Below are 25,926 nucleotides of genomic sequence, written 5' to 3'. Positions count from 1 at the left end.
TTAAGTAGTATACCACTACCCTAAACTTTACTCAAATTACATGTTAAAAACTCAAAGGAGGGGAGGGGCAATTAAAGTGTATGGAGGGGAACAGGCAATCCAAAAAATCTACAAAAAGCTAATTGTATTACTAGCTAAAATATTAACAATAACTTGCTGGTTTAACATCCCATAAGAGATCTAAATAGAAGGTGGCAATAAATGTTTTCAGGTGTTTAATTAAGTGTGATAATTATTTCTTTCCTTAAAGCAATATGGAGTCATATGTTTACCTTGCAAAGCATAATGTCCCCTTAGTTAAAACAGTGTGGAAACACTTGTGTAACCCAGGATTCAAACCAGGATAAAAATATCTAGTGCGATAGGCAGCACTTAAAGTGATTTATCAACTCTAACTTTCATATGCCAATGCACAATGGCATCTGAAAGACTGCCCTGCTTGGTTATTCCCTTTGGCTGTGCAGGTTTTTTTTAATCCCTACACTTCAACAAATAACTTCCACTCAAAATGTCATTTCCCTCATAACAGCTCTTAAATGGACTCTTAACAAGGAAGTGGGAAGATTTTATGGATATCTCTATTTTATAACAAGAACATATTACAGACTGAGAAGTACAAGAATTAAGAGACTCTTAGAACCCGATGGGATCTAAGGAACCTGAGAATCATGTTATAGATGAAGAAACCACTTTATAGATAAACTCAAGTATAGTACTGCTGTTGTAATAGCAAAGCTACCAAATACTTTTTAAATGTATAAATATGCCCTGAATTGAAAGAGTATATTGCCCCCAATAAAAATAAAAACCCAAGGATTTTGTTTCTCAACTCTGGTCCCTCAAATACTGAAACATTTCTTCCATGGTTCCCCTCAGGGTACTGTCCTTTCTGCTTAGTGCTGTGTTTTAGGAAATAGGTTGGCTTTAGAAATATGGTGTCACTAAATTAACAGACATCTTTTAGGTGCCCAAGCCGGGTTGGTCAGCCTAGTCTTGAAGTGCTTATCATCGCCGTGGGTTCGAGAAGTCTGGGCGTCCCGGTGTCCTTAGCGCGCACTCCCCACCCCACCCCCAACTTTCTTCTTCAAAGGACGTCTCCACTGAATGATCTCAAAGCAAAGCTCAGGTCTCTGACCTCTCTACAATGCAGGAGTGGATTACAATCTCGGGCCAGCATCTCGATCTGCAATCTGGGGCATCCTGATAACCCGCGCAGCCCTTTGCCAGCGTGTGCGGCTACCAGGAGGGCGTGACAGACAGAGGGGGCCGCGGCTACAGAGGAAGGAAGAAGTGGCGAGTGGGGCGCAGAGCAGGAGGTGGAAGTTAAGGGGTCGGCCGGAGTTGGTTAGGGCTCTCCGATGGGAGCCGCGGATCCTCGCTGAGACGCAGGAACTCGGTAAAACTCTCAGAAGTTTCCGAGGCTACGAGTGCGCGCACACACACAAACGCCCGCACATACACGCACACTTACTCACAAGCACACACTCAAGAACACTCCCGAAACTCTCGGTGAGCGGGAAGCGGGTCCCCGGTAGCAGCCCTCAGCCCAGCGGCCGGGGAGAGCCGCTGGGGTATGAGCGGGACGGTCTTGCCCTGGAGGCACTTACTCGGAGGAGGGGGCGCGGCGGCGCCGGGACACTGGGAGGCGTGCTGGGAGGTCTGGTGGCGCGGAGTCCCCTTGTCTCTGGCTCCCTCGCTCGCTGGCGCCCTGAGACAGATCGGCGGAGCGCGGGCCTGGACGAGCGGGAGAGGAGGAGCCAGGCGCCGGGGGCGGACCTCGAAGGAGGAGCAAGGAGTCCAGGGGTGGAGCGGGACGAGGAAGAGAAGCCCACCCTCAGGAGCAACGAGGAGGAGAGGGAAGGAGGAGCCAGAATGCCCGAGCCGGGCTAGGAGGAGGAGCCAGGAGGCCGGGGCGGGGCGGGACAGGGAGGAGGGGCCTGGAGCCAGGTGGGGAGAAGGAGCCAGAAGGCCCGGGCAGGACAGGGAGGAGAAGCCAGGAGCCCAGCGACTGAGGAGTCGGTTCGAAGTTGCAGCCCAGCTAGCGGACGCGCGGCGGCAGTTGGGCCAAGGGTGGAAGGGGTAACAAGGCCCGCTGGGCGCCCGTTCTGCGCGCGCAACCACCAGGGCTGGTCTAGAAAGGAGGCTTTGGCCTCGCGAACTGCTAGAGCGCGAAGCCCCGCGGCGGTAGCAGAGCAGCCGCCCGCAGGGCTTGACTCCGGGGCACGGTCTCTCCGCGTCGTCTAGCTCGAGGAGTCCGAGTGCTCGGTGCTGCGCCGCAGGGGTCACAGTGGCCTGGGAGTTGGAGCCCCACCGCCAGGCCCAGAACTCGGGCTCGAGGAGCCACGATCGTCTGGAGAGATACGCAGGGAAGATGCTACCCCTTGGGCCTCTTGTTTCTTCAGTTGTGAAAAATAAGAATACGAATACCAGCCAACATAGTGTGTTGAGAAGGTTTACAAGTATACACGAATGTTAGCATTTGTTGTCATTATTATTGATTATTACTAATATCTGTGAGAACCCCTAAATCCTGCTTGTTCTTAACTTTTTTTACTTTTTCATCCTTTACTGTTCTCAAGTCTACCCGGCAATAGCTGACGCGCCCGCAATTTCGGGTTTCCGTTGGCGGTGGATGCGGGGCTTGCTCTCGGAGTTCTGGGCTTCACTGACTCCTGGAGAAGCGAAATGTGGTCAATCCGGTCTCAACCATCCCCGCAGACTTCTCTAAAGCTGCCTCTTTCCACGTAGGTGGCAGTTCGCCTTTAGGAAACTCCGGAGAGACCACTGGGATTGGGGGGAATCTGGCCCTGCCTTCTGCTGAAGGAGCCTGTCGGGAGATAGCCATTCTGAAGGGGGAGGGTGCTGGCCTTGGTGGGAGTATGATGAATCTATCCATACGATAACAAGCAGTAAGCATCTACTTCGTGATGGCTGTGCAGGGGTCTGGGAATATTAATAATTCTAGCAAAAACGTAATATGTGCCGGACACTGTTCCAATCCTCATAACAATCTATGATGTAGAAACTATAACTACTCCATTGTTACAGAATGAAACAGAAGCATAGTGAAGTTAAATAACCTGCACAAGGCCACACAGCCAGAAAGAGGCAAAGTCTGGTTGGGAGACAGGCAAATAAATCACTTGATAGGTGAAATGGACAAAAATCACAATATTTGGGTTTAATGCAAAAAACAGGAGCATACACGACATACAGGGGTGTTTAGAAAAGGACACTGTCACATGGTTATAGCTATGAGAAGTAGCATCACAGAAAACTTCCTGGAGAAAGTGATGTCTGAGAAGGATTGGGAAAAAGGGAGGGAATTACACAGGCAGCTAAAGGTGGGGAAAGGGCACAGTAAATAAACATTTTCATGCATGATCACTACAGACTACAGTCTTCCGTTCTTGGTCCCCACATTGCTACTTTACCTCATCTGGACTGGATTTCTCCCAATCAGCTTTCTTTCCTATTCAATCAAGCCCCCAGCCAATAGGTCGCTTACTCAGCCAACAAGTCACTCACTCACTTGCTAGTGCCCTCTATTCCTTTGCTCCATTGTCCTCTCCCTGTACCCACCTGGAAAATCTTTCTAGCCATCCATATTCTTCATTTCTACATATGAGCTATTTAAGAAGAACCAGAAAGTGTAAACCTCAGTGCCTCTACACGTTCATTACCTGTAATCTTAGCTGAGTCTTTGTGCAGCCTGGATATCCTCATGCATCACGGCTAGGAAGGAAAAGGGAATTTAATCTTTACCCCTTTCCTCAAGATGTCCTTCCCTCCCTTCTACCTGCTTTTGACAGATGACTTCATCTACTGTTTCACAGAAAATAGTAGAGATCACCAATATCCTCAACTTCCTGCCCCAGCCACCAAAACTTTCATTTGAATCCACACCCACCTTAAACTCCTTTCTGCTCACCTCAGTGAATCCAAGAAAACCCTTTCACCAGGTCTCTGGGTACCCCCTGAGCTGCACTCCGTTATGATTATTTCTTCTCCTTTTTCCTTAACTTCTCAATTTACATACTTTCTTTGCAAAACATAAAAATGTTAAAATTTTTAAAAGAATAGTACAAAATTTAAAACCTTCCATTGACTCTACCTCCTTCTCTCAGTGACCAACTTTAACATTGCCACCTAGAACTGAGAGACCACATGGCACTAATAGTAAAAACAATATACAGGGGCCACTTCATAGGAGTTTACTTGAGACTATGGCCTCTATAATCTCAGGCAACCCATATCACAATCATCAAACAACTACTGGTCTTTCTTTGTTTTAACATTGGGAGAGTGTTCTGGTTTGCTAATGCTGCTGTCATGCAAAATACCAGAAATGGATTGGCTTTTATAATGGCAGTTTATTTGGTTACAAAGTTACAGTCTTACAGCCATGCAAATGTCCAAACAAAGGCATCAACAGTAGGGTACCCTCACTGAAAAACACCAATGGCATCTGCAAAACCTCTGTTAGCTGAGAAGGCACGTGGCTGGCGTCTGCTCCAGAGCTCTGGTTTCAAAATGGCTTTTTCCCAGGACATTTCTCTCTAGGCATCTCGGGGTATTCTCTTAGTTTCTTCCAGGCAAACTCCGGACTAGCCAAAGTCTACTTTCAATGGCTGTCTTCAAAATGTCTCTGTAAGCTGCTCTATAAAGTGTCACTCTTAGCTGCATCAAGCATCTGGGCCTGTGTGGTCCTTTTTAAAGTACTCCAGTAACCAATCAAGATCCATGCTGAATGGATGGGTCACATCTCCATGGAAACAGCCTAATCCAAAGGTTCCAACCTAATCAACACTAGTATGCCTTCCCCACAAGATTGTATCAAAGAACATGGCATTTTGGGGGACATAATACATCCAAACCAGCACAAAGACAAATAGGATTTTTTTCTTCCCTACCTTATTTCATAATATGCTAATGCTTAAAAATTAACAAGATAATTAACTTTCCTCTCTTAGATGTGCTGATAGATACTTGGATCATTTCATGTCAAGCAGGCTCTTGCATGTCTCCAATTTGGGGTCATAAAAATTTGTTAGAATTTAGGAAGCCCCCCCAAAACTAGTCCGTTATTCAATGGTTAAATATATTTTAAAACAATTGTAGATTGGAGCTACATAAGGATTAATGAATCCTCTCAGACTGAAACAAAATAGAAAACCCAACCATAAACCATGTACAGCTGCATGACAGAAACACTTCTTTACATGCTGTACATGCCTTCTATTTTTGCTTCTGCCCAGATGAAAGTAAAGGAACTAACCCTAAGCAAAGTTGTAAAGTTTTAAAATTTTTCTCTTCTACTTTTCTCCTTTACTCTTCTCTCTTGCCTCAAGGCCCAACTCTGCTTATTCAGTGCCAGCCTCTTTTTGAGTGTAAGCAAATAATTGTGATATATACTATAAAAATGTATACACAAATACTCTAGAAGTAGAAAGGAAGTGACTCACATTCCCTGGAGTAACAGGGAAGATTTCTCAAAGGAGATGCCATCCAACCAAGGCAAAAAGGATGAACTGGAGTTTGCCAGGCAGGGAGAAGTACATTCCAGGCAGAGGGAAGAGAGAGACAAGAAAGACATAGTTCAGCATTTTCCAGCAGGTTGTAAAGCACCGAAGCAAGGATGTGCACCTTAAACACAGTCCACAGAAATGTCCACGTGGCCTTTGTGCTTTACTGCATTTTTGTGAGAGCATATTAATGGACATGCCTGATTCAAAGCATGACTGTAGATTAACCATTTTCCAAAATCATCATTTGACTGTGCACTGTTTCAACTCCATCTTTACAATCCTATTTAATTTTGGAGTGTTTTCATAACTTCTGTCCTTGCCCTTAAAATAATCATATGGGTGAGGAAAAGAGTGAGTAAAGATATTTTTACCTAATAGAAGTCGAGGTGCAAATTGGATAGGAGAATTTTACAGTGTTATGCAAACTAGAAGCTCTGGGATAGAATAAGAATCAAGATTTTGGGGTCAAAGATCTTTTCCTATTCTTTCCATAGACCTCAACCCCCGCTCTTGGATATTACATATCACTAGTGGCTATACCTCCATCTTAGAGTACTTTTCACACTTTAGGCAGTGTAATGGTTAATTTCATGTGTCAGTTTGACTAGGTTATAGTGTCCACTCATTTGGCCAAGCACAGATATACTTGTTACTGTGAGGTTATTTTGTAGATGAGATTTGCATCTATAATCAGTTGATTGCATCTAGAGTCAACAATGGAGATTGTCCTCAGCAATGTGGGAGTCTCTTCAGCCAACCAGCTGAAGGTCTTAAAGCCAGAGCTAAGGACTTCAGATGTCAAAAGAGGAATTTAGACCCAAATTCAGCATTGTCTCTTGCCAGAATTTCCAGCCAGCCTACTTCTCCTGGGGAATTCAGACTAAGGATTTTAGCATCATGGTTACCAGAGTTTCCAACTTGTAGCCTGCCCTACAGAATTTGGACTTAACAGCTCCCAAAGTTGCATGATCAAATCCTGTATAATGCATCTCTTTATATATATTCACTCACAAACATCTTCTTGGTTCTATTTCTCTGGAGAACTCTTGACTAATACAGATTTTGGTGCCAGGAGTGGTTCTTGAGAAACAGACTCTTGAAGATGAGACTTATGAATTGGTCCTAGGGTTTTGGGATTTGGCTCTTTAATTTGTTTAGATTTAAGGCACTAATAACTCTATTTTCAATTATAAAGTGGGAACTGAGAATCCATGGCATTATTTGGAAATAGAGCTATGCAAATTATCACCATCAGATACTCCTATTCAAATGTCTATAAGAGGCAAGATTCTGTGTGACTGGGTATTTGATAGCAGAATACTTTTGGCAAGATAATGGATATAATGAAGTTGGCTGGTCATAACATTGGATAAAGTTGTGAAAGAAAAGGATAAGCTCAGGGCTTCAAATCCTAGCTCAAGTGCCACAAGGATGACTTGAAAGTTTCTATGTACACCCTGAAAGAAATTCTTACCTCTGTAGCCACAGAGTTGAGATTTCTGGAAACCAAACACAGGGTCTCATGATGCAGGTAGCCGATTACAATGCAAATTGAATTCCCAACTTTGCAGGGTGTCTGCTGTTAAATTGAGGGCACTAAATGGGAAGGAATGGGATCCTAAAAATTGGAATGGGGACATATGTGCAAATCATGATGAGGGTGGGGACAGTGAACCTAAATTATGCTGTCTTCTTTGACAGATAAACCTATAATTTCCTCCCCTGAGGGAGCAGCCCTCCCACCTACATCAGAAATTAACACTGTGTTGCCAGGAAAACCTGTAATGGAATGACCTATGGTAGCTGACTTGCAAGACAGAGCTAATTCCTCTCAGGACTACCTACACCATTTCTGTTTGCTTCCAGACTTATAACTAGACCGAAGTCCCGGGCTGCCTAAAAAAAATTAGGTACAAAGTATGACCCATGAGGATGTGATTTAGACTCCTAAAGAACTACATGATGTTTCCAATTTATACAGACAGAATTCAGGGGGTATGGTGAAAATGGATATTAAAAATGTGGGATAATGGGGGACAAACAACAAGTTGGATCAGGCTGTATGAATTGATGTGGGTCCACTAAGCAGAGAGTCTGGATTCAAAGTTGTAGCTCTAAGGATTGGAAAGGGTTCTAACAATTCATATGGCTAGTTAGCTGAAGCAGGGACCAAAAGTTGGCCTACACTGACTGAAGTCAAAATGCCAGAACTGCCCTGGTATAATGTAGATGAAGGGATCTAAAGGATTAGAGAGATGAGAATGTTAGAGTGGACCTGTCATGTAAGACCTGCTCACCCCGCCCCCTGCCCCAGTAGTACCCAGAAGACATTTCCCTGTAACTGTGAGAAATAAGTTTCTGAAAGCAGCTCCATCATCCCTGAGGAGCTCTATTGATCACTCTACTCTGAAGAGCAGACATTACTGTGGGAAATTCAGCCACTGAACAGAGATTCTTAAACTCAGTGAGGAGGATTGGATCCTGGGTTGGCAGGAGCCAAGTGGCAGAACTTAATCACCAGAGACAAGGTGGGCATGGTTACAGTAATGGACAAAAGTCAAAGTAGTAATTAGAAGAGTCTTACTTGCAGAGACCTATGGTATTGACTAGTCAATAATGGGGTACCTAGAAGTGAAATAAATGGGCAATCTACATGCTACTTGATCTCTATAAGTTGAAGAATCTAGGTTAAGTGTAAAAAGTGTAAGTTGAATCAAAAATATAGAGTTATGGTCCCTCAATCAGTTCCCAGACTTAAGATGGTTTACAGACTCAGAACCCGTTGAATGGAAAGAAAGCCAGGTCACTTGGAAAAGAATGCTGCTACACTGCCCAAATTTTATACTGTTAATTTTTTTCCCAGCCTTCCCCAAAGAAACCTACAACTTATTACCAGGGTGATTGTACACTGAGGAAAAGGAAATGATCAGACATTTCAGGGATTACTGGATATTAGCTCTGAATTGACATTAATTCCAGGAGATCCAAAACATCACCATGGTTCACCAGTAAGCATAGGGGCTTGTGGAGGTCAGGTGACTAATGGAGTTTTAGCTCGGGTCCCTCTCACAGTGGGTCCAGTGTATCTCTAAATCCATTCTGTGGTTATTTCCCCAGTTCCCCTGTTCCAGAGTGCATAATCAGAATAACCATACTCAGCAACTGGCAGAATACCCATATTAGGTTCCCTAACCTATGGAATGAGGGCATTTATGGTAGGAAAGGCTGAGTGGAAGCCCCTAAAACTGCCTCTACCTAGGAAAATAGTAAAATAAAAGCAATACTGTACTCCTGGAGGAAATTGCTGAAATTAGCACCACGCTCAAGGACTTTAAGGATGCAGGAGCAGTGATTCCCACAACATACCCATTCAAGTCTGCTATTTGGCCTGTGCAGAAAACAGATGGATCTTGGATGATTATTGTAAACAAGTAAATGGTGATTCCAGTTACAGCTGCTATTCCAGATATAGTATCATTGCTTGAGCAAATTAACATATCCCCTGGTACATGGTAGGTGGCTAATGAACCGTCAAATGCTTTTTCCTCATTACATGTTAGTAAAGATAACCAAAAATAGCTTGCATTCAGCAGGCAAGGCCAGCAATACACCTCCACTATCCCAACTCAGGGGTATACCAACTCTCCAGCCATATGTCAAATCTAGTCTGCAGGGAACTTGATCACCTTTCCCTCGCACAAGACATTACATCAGTTCATTACATTGATGATATTATGCTGATTCAACATAATGAGCAACCACTCTAGACACAGGTAAGACATTTACATGTCAGAGGGTTGGAAATAAATCCAACAAAAATTCAGGGGGCCTTGCTCCTTAGTGAAATTTCTAGGCATTCAGTGGTGTGCTGTATATAAGAGATATCCCTTCTAAGGTGGAGGATAAGCTGTTGCATCTGGCAATCTCCTACAATCAATAAAAAATACAATGTCTCATTGACTTCTTTGGATTTGGGAGGTAACATATTCCATATTTGAGTATACTAATCTGGCCTATTTATTGAGTGCTCTGAAAAGCTCCTAGTTTTGAGTGGAGACCAGAACAAAAGAAGGCTCTGCAACAGGTTCCAGATGCTGTGCAAACTGCTCTGTCACTTGGGCCATATGATCCAGCAGATCTAGTGGTGCTTGAAAAGTCAATGGCAGTTTGGAGTCTTTGACAGGCCCCTATGGAAGAATCACTACACAAATCCTTAGGATTTTGGAGCATAACCCTGCCATACTCTGCAGATAACAGCTCTCCTTTGGAGAAACAGCCTTTGGTCTGCTATTGGGCCTTTGTAGAGACTGAATGTTTAGCCATCAGTTACAAAGTTACCATGTAACCTGAGCTGCTGATCATGAACTGGGTATTTGACCCACCAAGCTATAAAGTTGGGTGTGCTCAGCAGAACTCCATCAGCAAACGGAAGTATTATATACAAGATCAGGCTCAAGTATGCTCTGAAGGTACAAGCAAGGTACATTAGGTAGTGACTCAAATGTACATAACCCCACTCCTGCCACGCTAACTTCTCTCTCAGCTCACAGCTATGGCCTCTTGGGAAGTTCCCTATTATCACTTGACTAAGTAAGAGAAAACTAGGCCTAGTTTACAGATGACTCTGTGCTATATGCATTCACCACCTGAAAGTGGATATCTGCAGCAGTACAGACCCTTTCTGGAACATTTCTGAAAGATGTAGTAAAAGGAAGTCCTCCAAGTGGACAGAACTTGAGCAGTACACTTAATTGTTCATTTTGCTTGGGAGGAGAAATTGGTCATAGGTGCATTTGTATATTGATTCACAGACAGTGGTCAATGGTTTGGCTGGATGATTAAGGATATGGAAGGAACAGAATTGGAAAATTGGTGACAAGGAGGTCTTGGGGAGAGGTATGTAGATAGGCCTTTCTGAATGAGCAAAAAACATGAAGATATTTGTGTCCCATGTGAATGTGACACAGAGGGTGACTTTAACAGAGGAGGATTTCAATCACCAAGTGAATATGGTAACCCATTCTGTGGCTACCAATTGACCTCTTTCCTAAGCCACTACTGTCATTGCCCAATGGGCTCATGAACAAAGTGGTCATGGTGGTAGGGATAGAGGATAGGCATGGGCTCAGCAACATGGATCTCCACTCACCAAGGCCAACCTGGCTACAGCCACCATTGACTGCCCAATCTGCAAGCAGCAGAGATCAATATTTAAGCCCTGATATGGCATAATTCCCCAAGGTGATCAGTCAGCCACCTGGTAGCAAGTTGATTACACTGGACTCTTCTATCACTGAAGGGACAGCATTTTGTTCTTACTGGAATACACACTTCCTCTCAGTATGAATTTGCCTTCTCCTGAATTTGCTTCTGTTCAGGGAACTTACTTCATAGCAAATGAAGTATGGCAATGGACCTATGGTCATGGAATTCACTGGTCTTACCATGTCTCCCATCATTCTAAAGCAGCCAGACTGCCAAAACTGTGGAATAGCCTTTGGAAGATTCATGGCTATTCAGATGTCACTATTTTCAGGCCCTTTCAGAGCTAGGAAATACATTTGTTACAAAAACTCATGAATTCATATTATTTTTATTCTTAATTTCTTTGATTTTAATATTTGTATTCTTTTTTCTCTTACTCTGAAAATCTTAGTTTCTAATAGCACTAAAATAATTATTGGTTTTAACCTCTCATGATTCTTGGCAGTTCATTTTGCCCTTAGAATAATTTCAAGGATATGCTGTCAGAGTACTCTCTGTATGGTTATGTTATCAATTTGTTATCCAATTAAGCTCATTTGTTTCATTTTGTTTTTGCTTTGCAGCATGCTATCTAAAATTTTAATTTAATCTTTTAATATTTAAAATTTTTGCAAGGTTCAAAAGTAAAAACTATCTAGAAGTTTCACTTCCATCTTTATTCCAGCTACCGAGTACCCTATTTCTCATACGTAAGTGTGGTTGAGCCTATTTTCATATGTTTAACAACTATTTTCTATTGATGTATAATTGTTTTTATTGTAATTTTGTTTTAATGTCTTTCTCTGATTTTGGTACCAAGTTAATGCTGACCTAATAAAATGAGTTGGCAAGTTCCCTTTTTCTCCACTTTCTAAATGAGTTTTTGTAGAATTGGTCTTATTTCTTTCTTAAATGTTTACAAGTGATGCCATTGGGACTGGAAGTTTCTTTATGGAAATGTATTTATGTATCTGTATTCAGATTTTCTATTTCTTCTTGTGTTAGTTTGGGTAATATGAGTCTTTAGGGAATTTGTCCATTTTCTCTAAATTGTTAAGTTTATTGGCATAAATTGTCAATAATATTTGTTTTTTATCCTGTTAATGTCTGAAGGATCTGTGGTGATGTTACTTCTTTTATTCCTGATATTAGTAACTGTCTTTCCCTTTTTTTTCTTCATCAAAATATAGCTCTATCAATGTTTTCAAAGATTCAGTTTTCAGAGAATCATGATATTCTCTCTTGTTTGGCCAGTTTTTATTTCATTGGTTTCTTCTCTTATGTTCATTATTTCCTCCTTTCTATTTACTTTGGGTTTTAACTTGCTTTTCTTTTTTCTGTCTTCTTTAGGTGGAAGTTTAGATTATTGATTTGAGTTCATTCTCTTTCTTTTTTTTTTAGCTTAAAATTTTTTATTTATTGAGATTGTTCACATACCATACAATTATCCAAAGATCCAAAGTGTACAATCAGTTGCCCCCAGTACCATCATACCGCTGTGCATCCATCACCACAATTAATTTTTTTTTCAATTTTTAGAACATTTTCATAACTCCAGAAAAGAAATACAGACAAAAAAAGGAAACTCAAATCCTCCCATACCCCTACCTACCCCTCCTCCATTGTTGACTCATAGTATTGGTATAGTACATTTGTTACTGTTGATGAAAGAACTTTAAAATACTACTAACTGTAGTTAGTTTGCAATAGGTAAATTTTTTCCCTATATGCCCCTGTAGTTTTTTTAAAGTTTCAGAATAGTATTTAATTTTCAGATATTTATAGTCATATTATTTGATATCACAAAATAGTGATGCATTATAAATTTTACAGATGAAGATATTGTTGCACTATTCTCACCATTCATAGGTTGCAGAATAAATCTGAATACAGATCAATACTTCCCCTTCTTTCTCCTTTGTATATTTACAATCATGCCTACACATAACCCTTGCTATTCAATTTTTTTTTTATCTGAACCAAGGAACTAAATGCATTGAGATAATTTTGTTTTGTTTATAGGAATTCTCACTGTAAACTATATGAGATTAGGGATCAGAGAGTAAATAGATTTTTTTTTGCCAAACCCTCTATCTGAACTCAGAAGCTAAAATGGTTCAGTATTTTCCATTAACTATGCAATAAATAGCAAATCTTGGGTTCACAATTAATGTTCTTTTGTTTCTGTATATGAAATAGAAGTTAATAATTGCCACTTAAATTTAGTGGTTTAATGACTACAATAACAAATGCCTCTCCATATATAAATAGACATTTTCACCAACACTGCTCCCTATATGCCTTTGCTCTACATATCCCATGCCTTTCTCTAGACACTGGCATCTTATCTACACCAACCAATAAAACATAATTTAGAATACACATTTTTCAATGGTCTCAAAAAGTATAAGAGTATTCCTTTGAATTTTCAAAAGAAGTCTATATTTTTGGACTTAAATTTAATAGTTTTTAATTATTCTTAGTCTAATTCCTGTTTTATCAATTAGGAAACTAAGACTCATCTTACAAGTTAAGTGAGACCACATTTACAATCAGCAAGTAAGAAAAGTGAGGCAAGTATCTTCACCTTCTAACTTCCAGTGTTTCAGAAAGAATGCCATACCATAAACCTGAGTTATCCATTTGAAATAGAGTGAAAGAAATGGTAGCATGGAATAGGATGTGATATCAAGTATGTTTTCTCCTTCATAATGTCACCATTCTGCAATGTCTGTTATTCCTCTCTGAAATATGGAATTAAAAATAATTTAATATAGGGTTGTATCTTATGATCACTATGATGATAATAAAGCCAAACTTATATTCAATGGTCAATATATGGCTTAAAAAAATGCATCTTCATCTAATATTATGGAACCTTTCTCCATATCTCTTTCTCCTTTCTTTGTTTCTCTGTCGGTAGGGCTCCGTTTAGTATCTCAAGTAGGGCAGGTCTTTTATTAGCAAACTCTCTCAGCATTTGTTTGTCTGTGAAAAATTTATGCTCTCCATTGAATTTGAAGGAGAGCTTTGCTAGATAAAGAATTCTTGGTTGGCAATTTTTCTTGCTCAGAATTTTAAATATGTCATGCCACTGCCTTCTCACCTCCATGGTGGCTGCTGAGTAGTCACTACTTAGTCTTATGTTGTTTCCTTTGTATGTGGTGAATTGCTTTTCTCTTGCTGCATTCAGAACTTGCTCCTTCTCTTCAGTATTTGACAGTCTGATCAGAATATGTCTAGGAGTGGGTTTATTTGGATCTATTCTATTTGGAGTTTGCTGGGCATTTATGCTTTGTGTATTTATGTTGTGCAGAAGGTTTGGGAAATTTTCCCCAACAATTTCTTTGAATACTCTTTCTAGACCTTTACCCTTCTCCTCCCCTTCTGGGACACCAATGAGTCTTATATTTAGATGTTTTATATTATCTATCATATCCCTGAGGTCCATTTTGATATTTTTGATTTTTTTCCCCATTCTTTCTTTTGTTCTTTCATTTTCCATTTCATCATACTCCAGGTCACTGATTCATTGTTCAGCTTCTTCTAGTCTTGTACTATGAGTATCCAGAATCTTTTTAATTTGGTCGACAATTTCTTTTATTTCCATAAAATCATCTATTTTTTTTACTCTTGCAGTTTCTTCTTTATGCTCTTCTAGGCTCTTCTTCATGCCTTTTATATCCTGTGACATGCTCTTATTTATGTCCTTTATATCCTGTGCCATGGTCTGTTTGTCTTTACTTCTTTGATTAGTTGCTCCAAGTACTGCATTTCCTCTGATCTTTTGATTTGGGTGTTTGGGTTTGGGTTATCCATATCGTCTGTTTTTTTCATATGCTTTAAAATATTCTGTTGTTTTTGGCCTCTTGGCATTTGCTTAACTTGATAGGGTTCTTTTAGGATATGTATGCTAATTTAAAGACTTCTCTCTAATTTGTCAGATCTACAGCTTGGTGGCGTACACTTTCTCTAACTAACCAGCAGGTGATGTCTGTGAGCCACCTATTCCCCTCAAGCCAGTTCTCCCCAACTTTGTCTTTGTAGTGTGTGGGGATCTGATTCTTGTGGGGTATAATTGGTGCACCAGTTTTGCATGTGTAGTCGGTGCTGTCAGCCCTGAATGTGGGGCATGTGTCTGAGCGGTTAGGGAGCAAGGGTGGCTTTAATGATCAAACCTCCCAGATATTCCTGGAGATTTAAGGCTGTTCCAAGAGTCTAAACCTTCATTTCAGTCTCACCACAGATTGTGTCTGCCTCTGACCCACAAGTTCTTGGTATTGGCGTAAGGTCCCTGGGATTTCTGAGTGGGTCCCTCTTCCAAGCTGTGCCCTCCCAGGGCTTCTGCTGAGGGAAGGCTGTGCTATGTCACAAGGGCATGCCAACCCTCAAGGAAGTTCTGGGCCACTGGGCCATGTAGAAGTGTTTGCAGCCTGTTGTTTCAGAATGCAGCCTCCTGGTTTCACCAGGTGCACAGTCACTATGGATTTAGCAGACCTTGTCCAGCTGGTGCATCACTGGAACTTGTATTCTGGGTGTTTTTCTGGCTTTTATCTAGTATTTTTCATGGATGTGTTTTTTGCCCCATCTCTCCTAACTGCCATCTTCCAGAAGTCCGGATCCACAGTTTATAATTACAGATTTTATGGTATGATCTCAGGCAGTCCTCCCAGTTCAGGTTGGTGTATGATGAGTGGATGGTCACATTTGTCCCCTTGCAGTTATTCTGGATTATTTACTAGTTGTTTCTGGGTTTTTTTTAGTTGTGTCAGGGGGACTACTTGGCTTCCACCCCTCTCTATGCTGCCATCTTAGATCCTCTCCTGAGTTCATTCTCTTTTATTTTCCTAATACAAGGCCTTAAATCTCAAATTTCTATGAACTGCTTTCCTTTATTTCATAAATTTTATAGGACTTAGTGTCATTACCATTCATTTCAAAATATATTTCAATTTCCCTTGTGATTTATTCCTTTATCCTAGGTAATTTAGAAGGTGCAATTTAAGTTTCAAATAATTCTTTCTAATTTAATTTTATTGTGCTCGGAGAAACTATTCTGTATAATGTCAGTCCCTTTAAATTTATTGACACTTATTTTATGGTTCACTATGTAGTCCATCCACGAATATTCCACGTGCATTTGCAAAAACAAAGTGTATTTTGTAGTTGTTGGGTAGAGTTTTACAGAAATAGCAATTAGGTCAAGTTGGGTGAAAATGTTCTTCTAGTGTTCTATGTCCTTATTCACTTTTGTGTGTGTGTGTGTGTGTGTGTGTGTGTGTGTGTGTGTCTAGTTGCTCTTCCAATTCTGAGAGGGGTTTGGAATCTCCAATTGTAATTGAGGATTTGTCTATTTTTCCTTTCATTTTTTTGCTTCATATGTTTTGAAACTGTTATTTAGGTTTGTTTTGTCTTCTTGATGCACATAACACTCTTATAATTTTGAGATGGCCCTTTACCCATGCTAATATTCCTGTATTTGTTTACTTTGTCTGATATTAATATATCCCTTCAGATTCCTAATGACTTATGGTTGCAGATCATAAAGCCACCCACAGCAGTGAGTTGGAATCCCATAAATATCTGGGCATAGGGACGCAAGTCTGCAGAGATCCAGGGTAGAACATGAGTGGATTGGCAGTGCATAAAAAGGCCCCCCAGGAAGTAAAAGAGACCATGGCAGAACTATTGGCAAGAGGTGCACACACTCAACCCGGCCTCTGATTGCTGGATCATCTAAATGAAAAAAAAAATGGATGTTTTGGAACATTGGGATACCCTAATGGGGAAGTAACCAGAGGCAGAATAGCCTCACGAAAAGAGGATGGAGGAACTGAAATGCTATAAGGGAGGATGGCTCCAGAAATGAAAAGTGTAAATGATAAGGGGGCACTGAGTGAGGGAGAAAAGTTAAACAAATTATAGGACTGAGAAGAAAATTCTGTACAAAAACAAAGAGAGGAGATCAGGATTCCCAATGAAAGAACAGAGAAAAGGAAACTTTCTCCAGCTTGTGAAACCGTTACACATAAAAGGGCAAGATTGAAAGTTGTACTGCATGTCCAGGGCAAGAATCAGGTGTAGAAGACCTGAGAAAATCTGAACAGTTAAACACGGGCTACTCTAAAGTTCTAGTATAAGTTGGACCAAGCATCAAAGAACAGCATTAACACACAGTCAATCTTTGATAAAACTCTAAGCAAAAGAGAGAAACTGACCTTCAAGTTAGCACATCAAAATACTCAGATTTCAGGTATCTTCAAAAAAATTACAAGCCATACTAGGAACAGGAAGATATGGCTCTGTTTTGGTTTGCTTAACCTGCTGAAATGCAGCATACCAGAAGCAAACTGGCTTTTAACAATGGGGATTTATTAGCTTGCAAGTTACAATTCTGAGGCCATGAAAATGTCCAAATTAAGGCATCAACAGGACAATACCTTCTCTGAAGAAAGGCTGCTGGCATCAGGGACACCTCTGTCACATGCGAAGGTACATGGCTGGTGTCTGCTGGTCCTTTTCTCCCAGGTTTTGTTGCTTTCAGCTTATGGCTTCAGTAGCTCTTTCTCAGCAACTCCAGGGCTTTTTCTCTGTGCTTTCTAGGTTCTCACTAGTCTCGTAAAGTATTCCAGTAAAAGGATTAAGATCCACATTGAATGGGGTGGGTCACACCTCAATTGGAATAATCTAACCAAAAGGTCCCACCTACAACAGGTGTGCATCCACAGGGATGGATTAAAAGAACATGGCCCTTTCTGGGACACATAACAGCTTCAGACCAACACAGGTTGAGTCAAGGGAACAAATTAAAACTTCAGAGGAGACACAGACTTTGAAACAAATAATCAAAGAAGACAAACAAACCTCCTAAATCAATTCAGAAAGACGAAGGAAAATATGCATCATGGGAGTCCCAGAAGGAGAAAGGAAGGGAAAAGGAGAAGAGAGAATACTTGAAGAAATAATGGCCCAAAATTTCCCAACTCTTATGAAAGACATTAATAAATGTGTTCAAGAAGCAAAACATACTCCAAACAGGATAAACCCTTATACTAAGACACATAATAATAAGAATGTCAAATGCTAAAGTTAATGAGAGAATTCTGAAAGTAGCAAGAGAAAAGTGATCTGTCACATACAAGGGATCCTCAATAAGTGCCAATTTCTCACCAGAAACTGTGGAGCTGAGAAGGCAGTGATATGATACATTTAAGGTACTGAAAAAGAAAAACTGCCAGGCAAAAATTCTTTATCTGGCAGAACAGTACTTCAAAAATGAAGGTGATTCCATGTGAGACCAAGGGAAGAGATGTTTATTTGGTGTAGGATGTATATTTTCTAAACAATATAACTTCTACAGTCAGTTTGTTCAAACACTACAATTACATGGAACCTTGAACAGGAAGTGAGCTATGGTAGCTCTGTATAGATTAGAATGAAATGGCAACACATCCTAAAGTAATTTGGGTGGAGAATAAAAATATATATTTGGGGCCCCCTGAAGTGCTGGGGGAGAATGCAGAGGTATTGGACTTCCTCACCTGGATTTTTGCTGATGTTCTCACAAACACTGGGGACTGATGGCTTGATGTGCTGAGCCCTCTGTCTTGGGGCTGGTCCCTATGAAGCTTGTTGCTTCAAGGAGAGGCTAAACCTGCTTATAATTGTGCCTAAGAGTCTCCCCCCGAGTGCCTCTTTGTTGCTCAGATGTGGCCTTCTCTCTCTCTCTCTAACTAAGCCACCTTGGCAGGTGATCTTGCTGCCCTCCCCCCTACATGGGACCTGACTCCCAGGGGTGTAAATCTCCCTGGCAATGCAGGATACGACTCCCAGGGATGAATCTGGACCCAGCATCTTGGGATTGAGAACATCTTCTTGACCAAAAGGGGGATGCAAAATGAAATGAAATAAAGCTTCAGTGGCTGAGAGATTTCAAATGGAGTCAAGAGGTCACTCTGGTGGACATTCTTACACACCATATAGATAACACATTTTAGGTTGTAATGTATAGATAACACTTTTTAGGTTTTAATGTATTGGAATAGCTAGAAGTAAATACCTGAAACTACCAAACTCCAACCCAGTAACCTTGATTCTTGAAGGCTTGTATAACAATGTAGCTTACAAGGGGTGACAGTGATTGTGAAAACCTTGTGGATTGCACTCCCTTTATCCAGTGTATGTATGGATGAGTAGAAAAATGGAGATAAAACCTAAATGAAAAATAGGGTGGGATGGGGGATGATTTGGGTGTTCTTTTTTTATTTTTATTTTTTATTCTGTTTCTGATTTCTGGTGTAAGGAAAATGTTCAAAAATAGATTGGGGTGATGAATGCACAACTATAGTATGGTACTGTGAACAGTTGATTGTACACTATGGATGACTGTATGGCATGTAAATATATCTCAATAAAACTGAATTAAAAAAATGAAGGTGAATTTAAAATATTCACAGATAAACAGAAACTGAGAGAATTCATCAACCAAAGACCTGCCTTACAAGAATTACTAAAGGAGGTTCTTCAAATTGAAAGGAAAAGACAGGAGAGAGTGGCTTGGAGGAGTGAGAAGTGAAGATGTTCAGTAAGGGTACTAAAAGGGTAAATACAAAACCTAATAGTACTGTATTCTCGATACATAACTCTACTCTTTAATTCCTATAAGAGTTCAAATACAATTGAATAAGAAATAGTAATTATTTCCTGATAATATACAAAATATAAAGAGGTAATGTGGGACAAAAACAACTTAAAGAGGGGAAATGAAGGGATATGAGAGCAGAGAACCTATAGTTTCTGGTGTTAAGTTGGTATCTTCTCAAATCATTTGGTTGTAGGCTTAGGTTGTATAATACAAATCCCAAGGTAATCACAAAGAAAGTATTTTTAAAATATACAGAAATGGAAATGTGAAAGGGCTCAGTCATATACATCACAAAAGGTCAACTCTACAGAAAAGGAGATGCAATAAAGGAAAAGAGAGGCAAAAAAAAAAAAAAAAAAAAAAGAAACAGCTTGACATACAAAAACGAAATGACAAAATGGCTGACTGCCTTTACATTAATAACACTGAATGTTAATGGATTACACTCCCCAATCAAAAGACACAGGTTGGCAGAATGAATAAGAAAGCACAGTGCAACTACAGGTTGTTTGCAAGAGACTCTTAGATCCAAAGACACAAAGGATGGAAAAAGATAATCCATGCTAATAGTAACAAAAAGAGAGCTGGGGTAGCTATAGAAATACAAGAAAAAATAGATGTTAAAACAAAAGCTGTTACAGGAGACAAAGAAGAACACTATTTATTAATAAAAGAGTCAAGCCACCAAGAAAAATTACACACTTAAATATTTATGCACCAAACCATGGTGGCTCAAAATACATGAGGCAAACACTGGTAATACTTAAAGGAGAAATAAACACCTCTATAGTAATAGTTGGAGACATAAACACACTACTTTCATCAATAGATAGAATGTCTACACAAGTGATCAATAAGGAAACAGAGAACTTGAAAAATATGATAAATGAACTGATCTAATAGACATATAAAGAACACTGAACACACCAAAGAGCAGGATACACATTCTTCTCAAGTGCACATGGATAATTCTCCCGGATAGGTCACATGTTAGGTTACAAGTCTCAATAAATTTAAAAAGATTAAAATTATATAAACCAAAGTACAACAAAAAGTACACAAAGTACACAAAGCAAGCCAAAGGAAGGAAATAACAAAGATTAAAGCAGAAATAAATGAATTAAGAACAAAAAAAGAGAGAATTAACAAAACAAAACTAGGTTCTCTGAGATCAATAAAATTGGTGAACCTTCAGCTAGATTGACAAAGAAAAAAAGAGAAAGGACACAAATAATCAAAGTAGATATGAAAGGCGGGCTATTACCACTGATCCAGCAGAAATAAAAAGGATCATAGGAGGATACTATGAATAACTGTATGCCAACAAATGAAACAACCTAGATGAAATGGACAAATTCCTAAAAACATGTAAACAACCTACACTGACTCTAAAAGAAACAGAATATCTCAACACACCAATTCCAAGTAAAGCAATTGAATCAGTAATAAAAAATCTCCAAACAAAGAAAAACTCAGGACAAGATGGCTTTACAGGTGAATTAAATCAAACATTCCAAGAATAATTAATACCAAATCCTGCTTAAACTCTTCCAAAATATTAAAAAGGAGGGAACACTACCTAACTCATTCTATGAGGCCAACATCACCCTAATACCAAAGTCAGATAAAGATACTACAAGAAAAGAAAATTACAGACTAATTTATCTTATGAGTATTGATGCAAAATTCCTCAACAAAATGATAGCAAATCAAATCCCATGGCACATTAAAAGAACTATATATTATAATCAAGTGGGATTTATCCCAGATAAGCAAAGTTTGTTCGACATAAGGAAACAATTAATGTAATACTCTACATAAACAGAACAAGAAGAAAAAAATACAGTCATTTATATTGATGCAAAAAAAAAAAAAAAAAAAAAAGGCATTTAATAAAATCCAGCATCCTTTCCTGATAAAAACACTTAGAAAAATAGGAACAGAAGGAAATTTCCTTAACATGATATAGGGCACAATTAAAAACCCACTGCTAATATCATATTCAATGGTAAAAGCCTTAAAGCTTTCCCTCTAAGATCTGGAACAGGACAAGTATGTCCATTGTCACCGCTGTTATTCAACATTGTATTGGAATTTCTAGCCAGAGCAATTAGATAAACAAAGATATAGAAGGCATCCAGATTAGAAACAAAGAAGTGAAACTTTCAGTATTTGCAGATGGCATGATCCTCTAGATAGAAAGTCCTAAAAAACCTATAACAAAGCTACTAGGGCTAATAAATGAATTCAGCAAAGGGGCAGAGTACAAGATTGACATACAAAAATCACTAGTGCTTTAGTGATTTGATATGAGGAGGAAATCAAGAAAAAAAATTCCATATACAATAGCAACTAAAAGAATGAAATATCCAGGATAAATCTAATCAAGGATGTAAAGGTTTTATACACAGAAAATTGCAAAACCTTGTAAAAGAAATCAAAGACCTGAAGAAATGGAAGGATATTCCATGCGTATGGATTAGAAGACTAAATATTATTAAGATGTCAGTTCTACCCAAAGTGATTTACAGATTCAACACAATTCCAATTAAAATTCCAATAGCCTTCTTTGCAGAAATGGAAAGCCAATCATCAAATTTATTTGTAAGGATTAGGAGCCCCGAATAGCCAAAATCACCTTAAAAAAGAACTAATTTGGAGGACCCACACTTTCAGACTTTAAAACTTATTACGGAGCTACAGTGGTCAAAACAGCATGGTACTGGCACAAAGTTAAGTATACAGAGCAATGAAATCTAATTGAGAGTTGAGAAACAGATACACACATCTATGGCCAATTAATTTTTGACAAGGCTGCTAAGCCCCCTCAATTGGGAAAGAATAGTCTCTTCAATAGATGGTACTGGCAGAACTGGATATCCATATGCACAAGAATGAAGAGGACCACTATCTCACACCATATACAAAAATTAACTCAAGATGGATAAATACTTAAATATAAGAACCAGGACTATAAAACTTCTAGAAGAAAATGTAGGGAAGTATCTTCAGTATCTTGTGTTAAGCAATGATTCTTTAGACTTTACACCCAAAGCACAAGGAATAAAAGAAAATATAGATAAATGGAACCTCATCAAAATAAAAATCTTTTGTGCATCAAAAGACTTTATCATGAAAGTGAAAAGACAACCTACTCCATGGGAGAAAATATTTGGAAAACAAATATCGACTAAGGCTATAACATTCAGGGTATATAAAGAAATCCTACAACTCAATCATAAAAAGACAACCCATTTCAAAAATGGGCAAAAATATGGATTATGGTTGTAGTTAATAGTACAAATATAAGAAGGTTCTTTCACAAATTAGAACAAACATACATCATTATTACAAGGTGTTAACAATAGGGTGGCATATGGGAAAAAAAACACTGAATGCAAACTATTATAGTTAGCAGTAATATTTTAATATCCTTTCATTCGTTGTAAGAAAGGTACCCTATCAATGCTAAGTGTCAACAATAAGGGGATATATTGGTATGGGGTTTTTCTTTTTGGAGTAATGATAATATTCTAATATTGATTGTGGCAATGAATCACAACTCTATGAATATACTGCAAGCCATAGGTTGGACACTTTGGATGGACTATAAGTATGTGAATATATCTCAATAAAACTCCCTTTTTAAGTGGCAAAAGACTTGTACAGACATTACTGCAAAGAAGATAGACAAATGGCCAATAAGCACAGGAAAAGATGCTCAACATTATTAGCTATTAGGAGAACGCAAATCAAAACCACAATGAGATACCATTTTATACCCACTAGAATGGCTACTATTTTAAACAATGGAAAATTACAAGTGTTGAGGAGGATGTGGAGAAACAGGAAATCTCATTCACTGTTGGTAGGAATGTAAAACGGTGCAGCCACTGTGGAGTACTGTTTGGCAGTTCCTCAGAAAGTTAAGTATAGAATTATCATATGATGCAGCAATTCTACTTCCAGGTATATACCCAAAAGATTTGAAACCAGGAACTCAAACATGTATTGCACACCAATGTTCAAAGCAGCATTATTCACAATTGCCAAAAGATGGAAGCAACCCTGTGTCCATCAACTGATGAACAGATAAATGACATGTATCTACATATAAAGGAATATTATTCAGCAGTAAAAATGAACAAAGTTCTGATACATGAGACAACATAGAAGATATCATGTTGAGGGAAAGAAGCCAGACAAAAAAGGACAAATATTGTATTATCTCACTGATATAAAATAATTAGAATAAGCAAACTCAGACTCAGAATCTAGAATACAGGTTGCCAGGGACTGGGTTGGGGGTAGGGGATGGGGAGTTTGTATAGTGTTTCTATTTGGATTGATTGTAAAGTTTTGTAATGGATGGTGGTCATGTTAGCACAACATTGTGAATACAACTAACAGCACTGAATTAGATATGTGAATGTGGTTTAAAGGAGAAATTTTAGATTGTATGTATATTGCTAGAATAAAGAAACAAACATTGGATGGTGCAGGATGGTATAACACAAACAGGAGCCCTGTTGTAAATGATGGACCATAGTTAATACTACAATTATAAAAATGTTCTTTCATGAATTTTAACAAATGTACCACATTAATACAAGGTGTTAATAATAGAGTGTTATTCAGGAACACTGTATTTTGTGCATTGTTTTTCTGTAAACTACCAACTTCTCAACTACGAAAAAAAAGGAAAAATAATATCATACTACTTCAAGTATAATGAAAGAACTTCACAACAATATACTTCTATTTTCCCTTTCAATCTTTGTATTATTAGTGTAATACAGTTAACTTGTACATACGTATAATGCACAAAACAGTAATTATTTTTCCTTTAAAAAGTCAAATTTATTTTGAAAAAAGTAAAATATTAGGAAAAGAGTTTTTCATATTTACCCATTTACTATATTGGTGCTCTTCATTCTTTTGTATGGACCCAAATTTCTCTATGGCATATATTTTTTTTCAGCCCAAATACTTACTTTAACATTTCCTACAGTTCAGTCCTGCTGGCAACAAACTCTCTTGCTTCTTTTGTCCAAAAGAGCTTTATTTTGCCCTCTTTTTTTTTTTTTTTTTTTTTGTTCTGATGTATTAAGTTTTTATTTACATAGCAAAAGGAAAACTAACACTTAAGGCTGCCTAATCAGTAGATTCAAGAGTGAAGGTGTTTAATTTACTACCCATCTTTAAAAGGCTTCAAATATAGCTAAAAAAAAATATATTAAAGCATTCAGATTATAAAACTCTCCAGGTAATCAGTGGTCATTATAATACTGGAACTATAATTTAAAAACAGGAATTCTCTTGGCACCCTCACAGCAGTTTACCTAAAAGTACAGATAATCAGTGCCACATTTATACACCAAGTTGTAAAAGGCAGCTGTAAGCAAAGAGTATCCGTCTGTATAACCACAAAAATTAATCTGAAGTTGTTAATGTGCTGTATAAACATTGACACTATTCTTCCAGTTCTCTAACAATCTCTATGAAATCGATGGTGCACCATTTGGCATGGTCCTTTACTTGTTGCCTGTTCCAGTTTGCTAATGCTGCTGTTTTGTAAAATACCAGAAATGGATTGGCTTTTATAAAGGGTGTTTATTTGGTTACAAAGTTACAGTCTTAAGGCCATTTTAAAGTGTCCAGGGTAATGCATCAACAATTGGGTACCTTCACTGGAGGATGGCCAAAGGTGTCTGGAAAACCTCTGTTATCTGGGAAGGCACGTGGCTGGCATCTGCTGTTTCTTTGCTCCCAGGCTGCATTTCAAAATGGCTCTCTCCAAGCATCTCTAAGTGTCAGCAAGCATCTGGGTCTTGGCTTAGCACACCCCGGGACATTTCCATCTCTCTGCTCTCTGTGTGAGCTCCCTTTAAAGGACTCCAGTAAACTAATCAAGACCTACCCTGAATGGGCAGGGTCAAATCTCCATGGAAACATCCAATCAAGGGTCATACCCTAATCAAAAATGTTAATCAATCTGCCCCCACAAGATTGTATTAAAGAATATGCTTTTTCTGGGGAACATAATATATACAAACTGGCCCATTGCCTGATCACATGTCCTCCAAATCCAATGAAAACGTCAGCAGGAGGACAAGCTTCCATGTCTTTGGCTCCATAATCAACTATGAAAATTTTGTTAAAATGAAATTTTTCCTTTAAATGTTTAGTAAGTTCTAGTCACTAGAAACAGAGATTACTAATCCCTGGAACCTTATATGGGAAAATATCTGTTTGGGTCCTAAATGCAATCACATCTCTGTATAAAAGAGGCAGAGGGAGTTTTGAGGACAATAAAGAGGCAATGTGACTGTTAAGGAGGAGATTGGAGTGATGTGCCACAGCTAAGAAACAACTGGAAGCACTAGAAGTGAGAAAAGATAAGGCATAGAAATTCAGAGGGAACGTGATGCTGCCAAAACCTTGATTTTGGACTTCTGGCCACCAGAATTGTGAGAGAATAAATAACTGTTGCTTTAAACCACCAAGTTT

The 25,926-nt window shown here is 39.0% G+C and overlaps 1 protein-coding gene across 1 annotated transcript in view; it reads right to left on the bottom strand.

The window, feature by feature from the left end:
* Positions 1 to 1,845, bottom strand: part of TNFAIP8 (TNF alpha induced protein 8) — a 124,552-nt gene extending 122,707 nt beyond the window's left edge. The window contains exon 1 of the mRNA XM_037801191.1: positions 1,608 to 1,845. Within this exon, the coding sequence (XP_037657119.1) occupies position 1,608 (1 nt within the window). The 5' untranslated portion in view covers positions 1,609 to 1,845. The remainder of the gene's footprint in view (positions 1 to 1,607) is intronic.
* Between the last annotated feature and the right edge of the window lie 24,081 nt (positions 1,846 to 25,926).

The sequence above is a fragment of the Choloepus didactylus genome, chromosome 13, assembly GCF_015220235.1.
Source record: "Choloepus didactylus isolate mChoDid1 chromosome 13, mChoDid1.pri, whole genome shotgun sequence".
NCBI lineage: Eukaryota > Metazoa > Chordata > Mammalia > Pilosa > Megalonychidae > Choloepus > Choloepus didactylus.
This window is presented reverse-complemented; position numbering and strand designations above follow the sequence as displayed.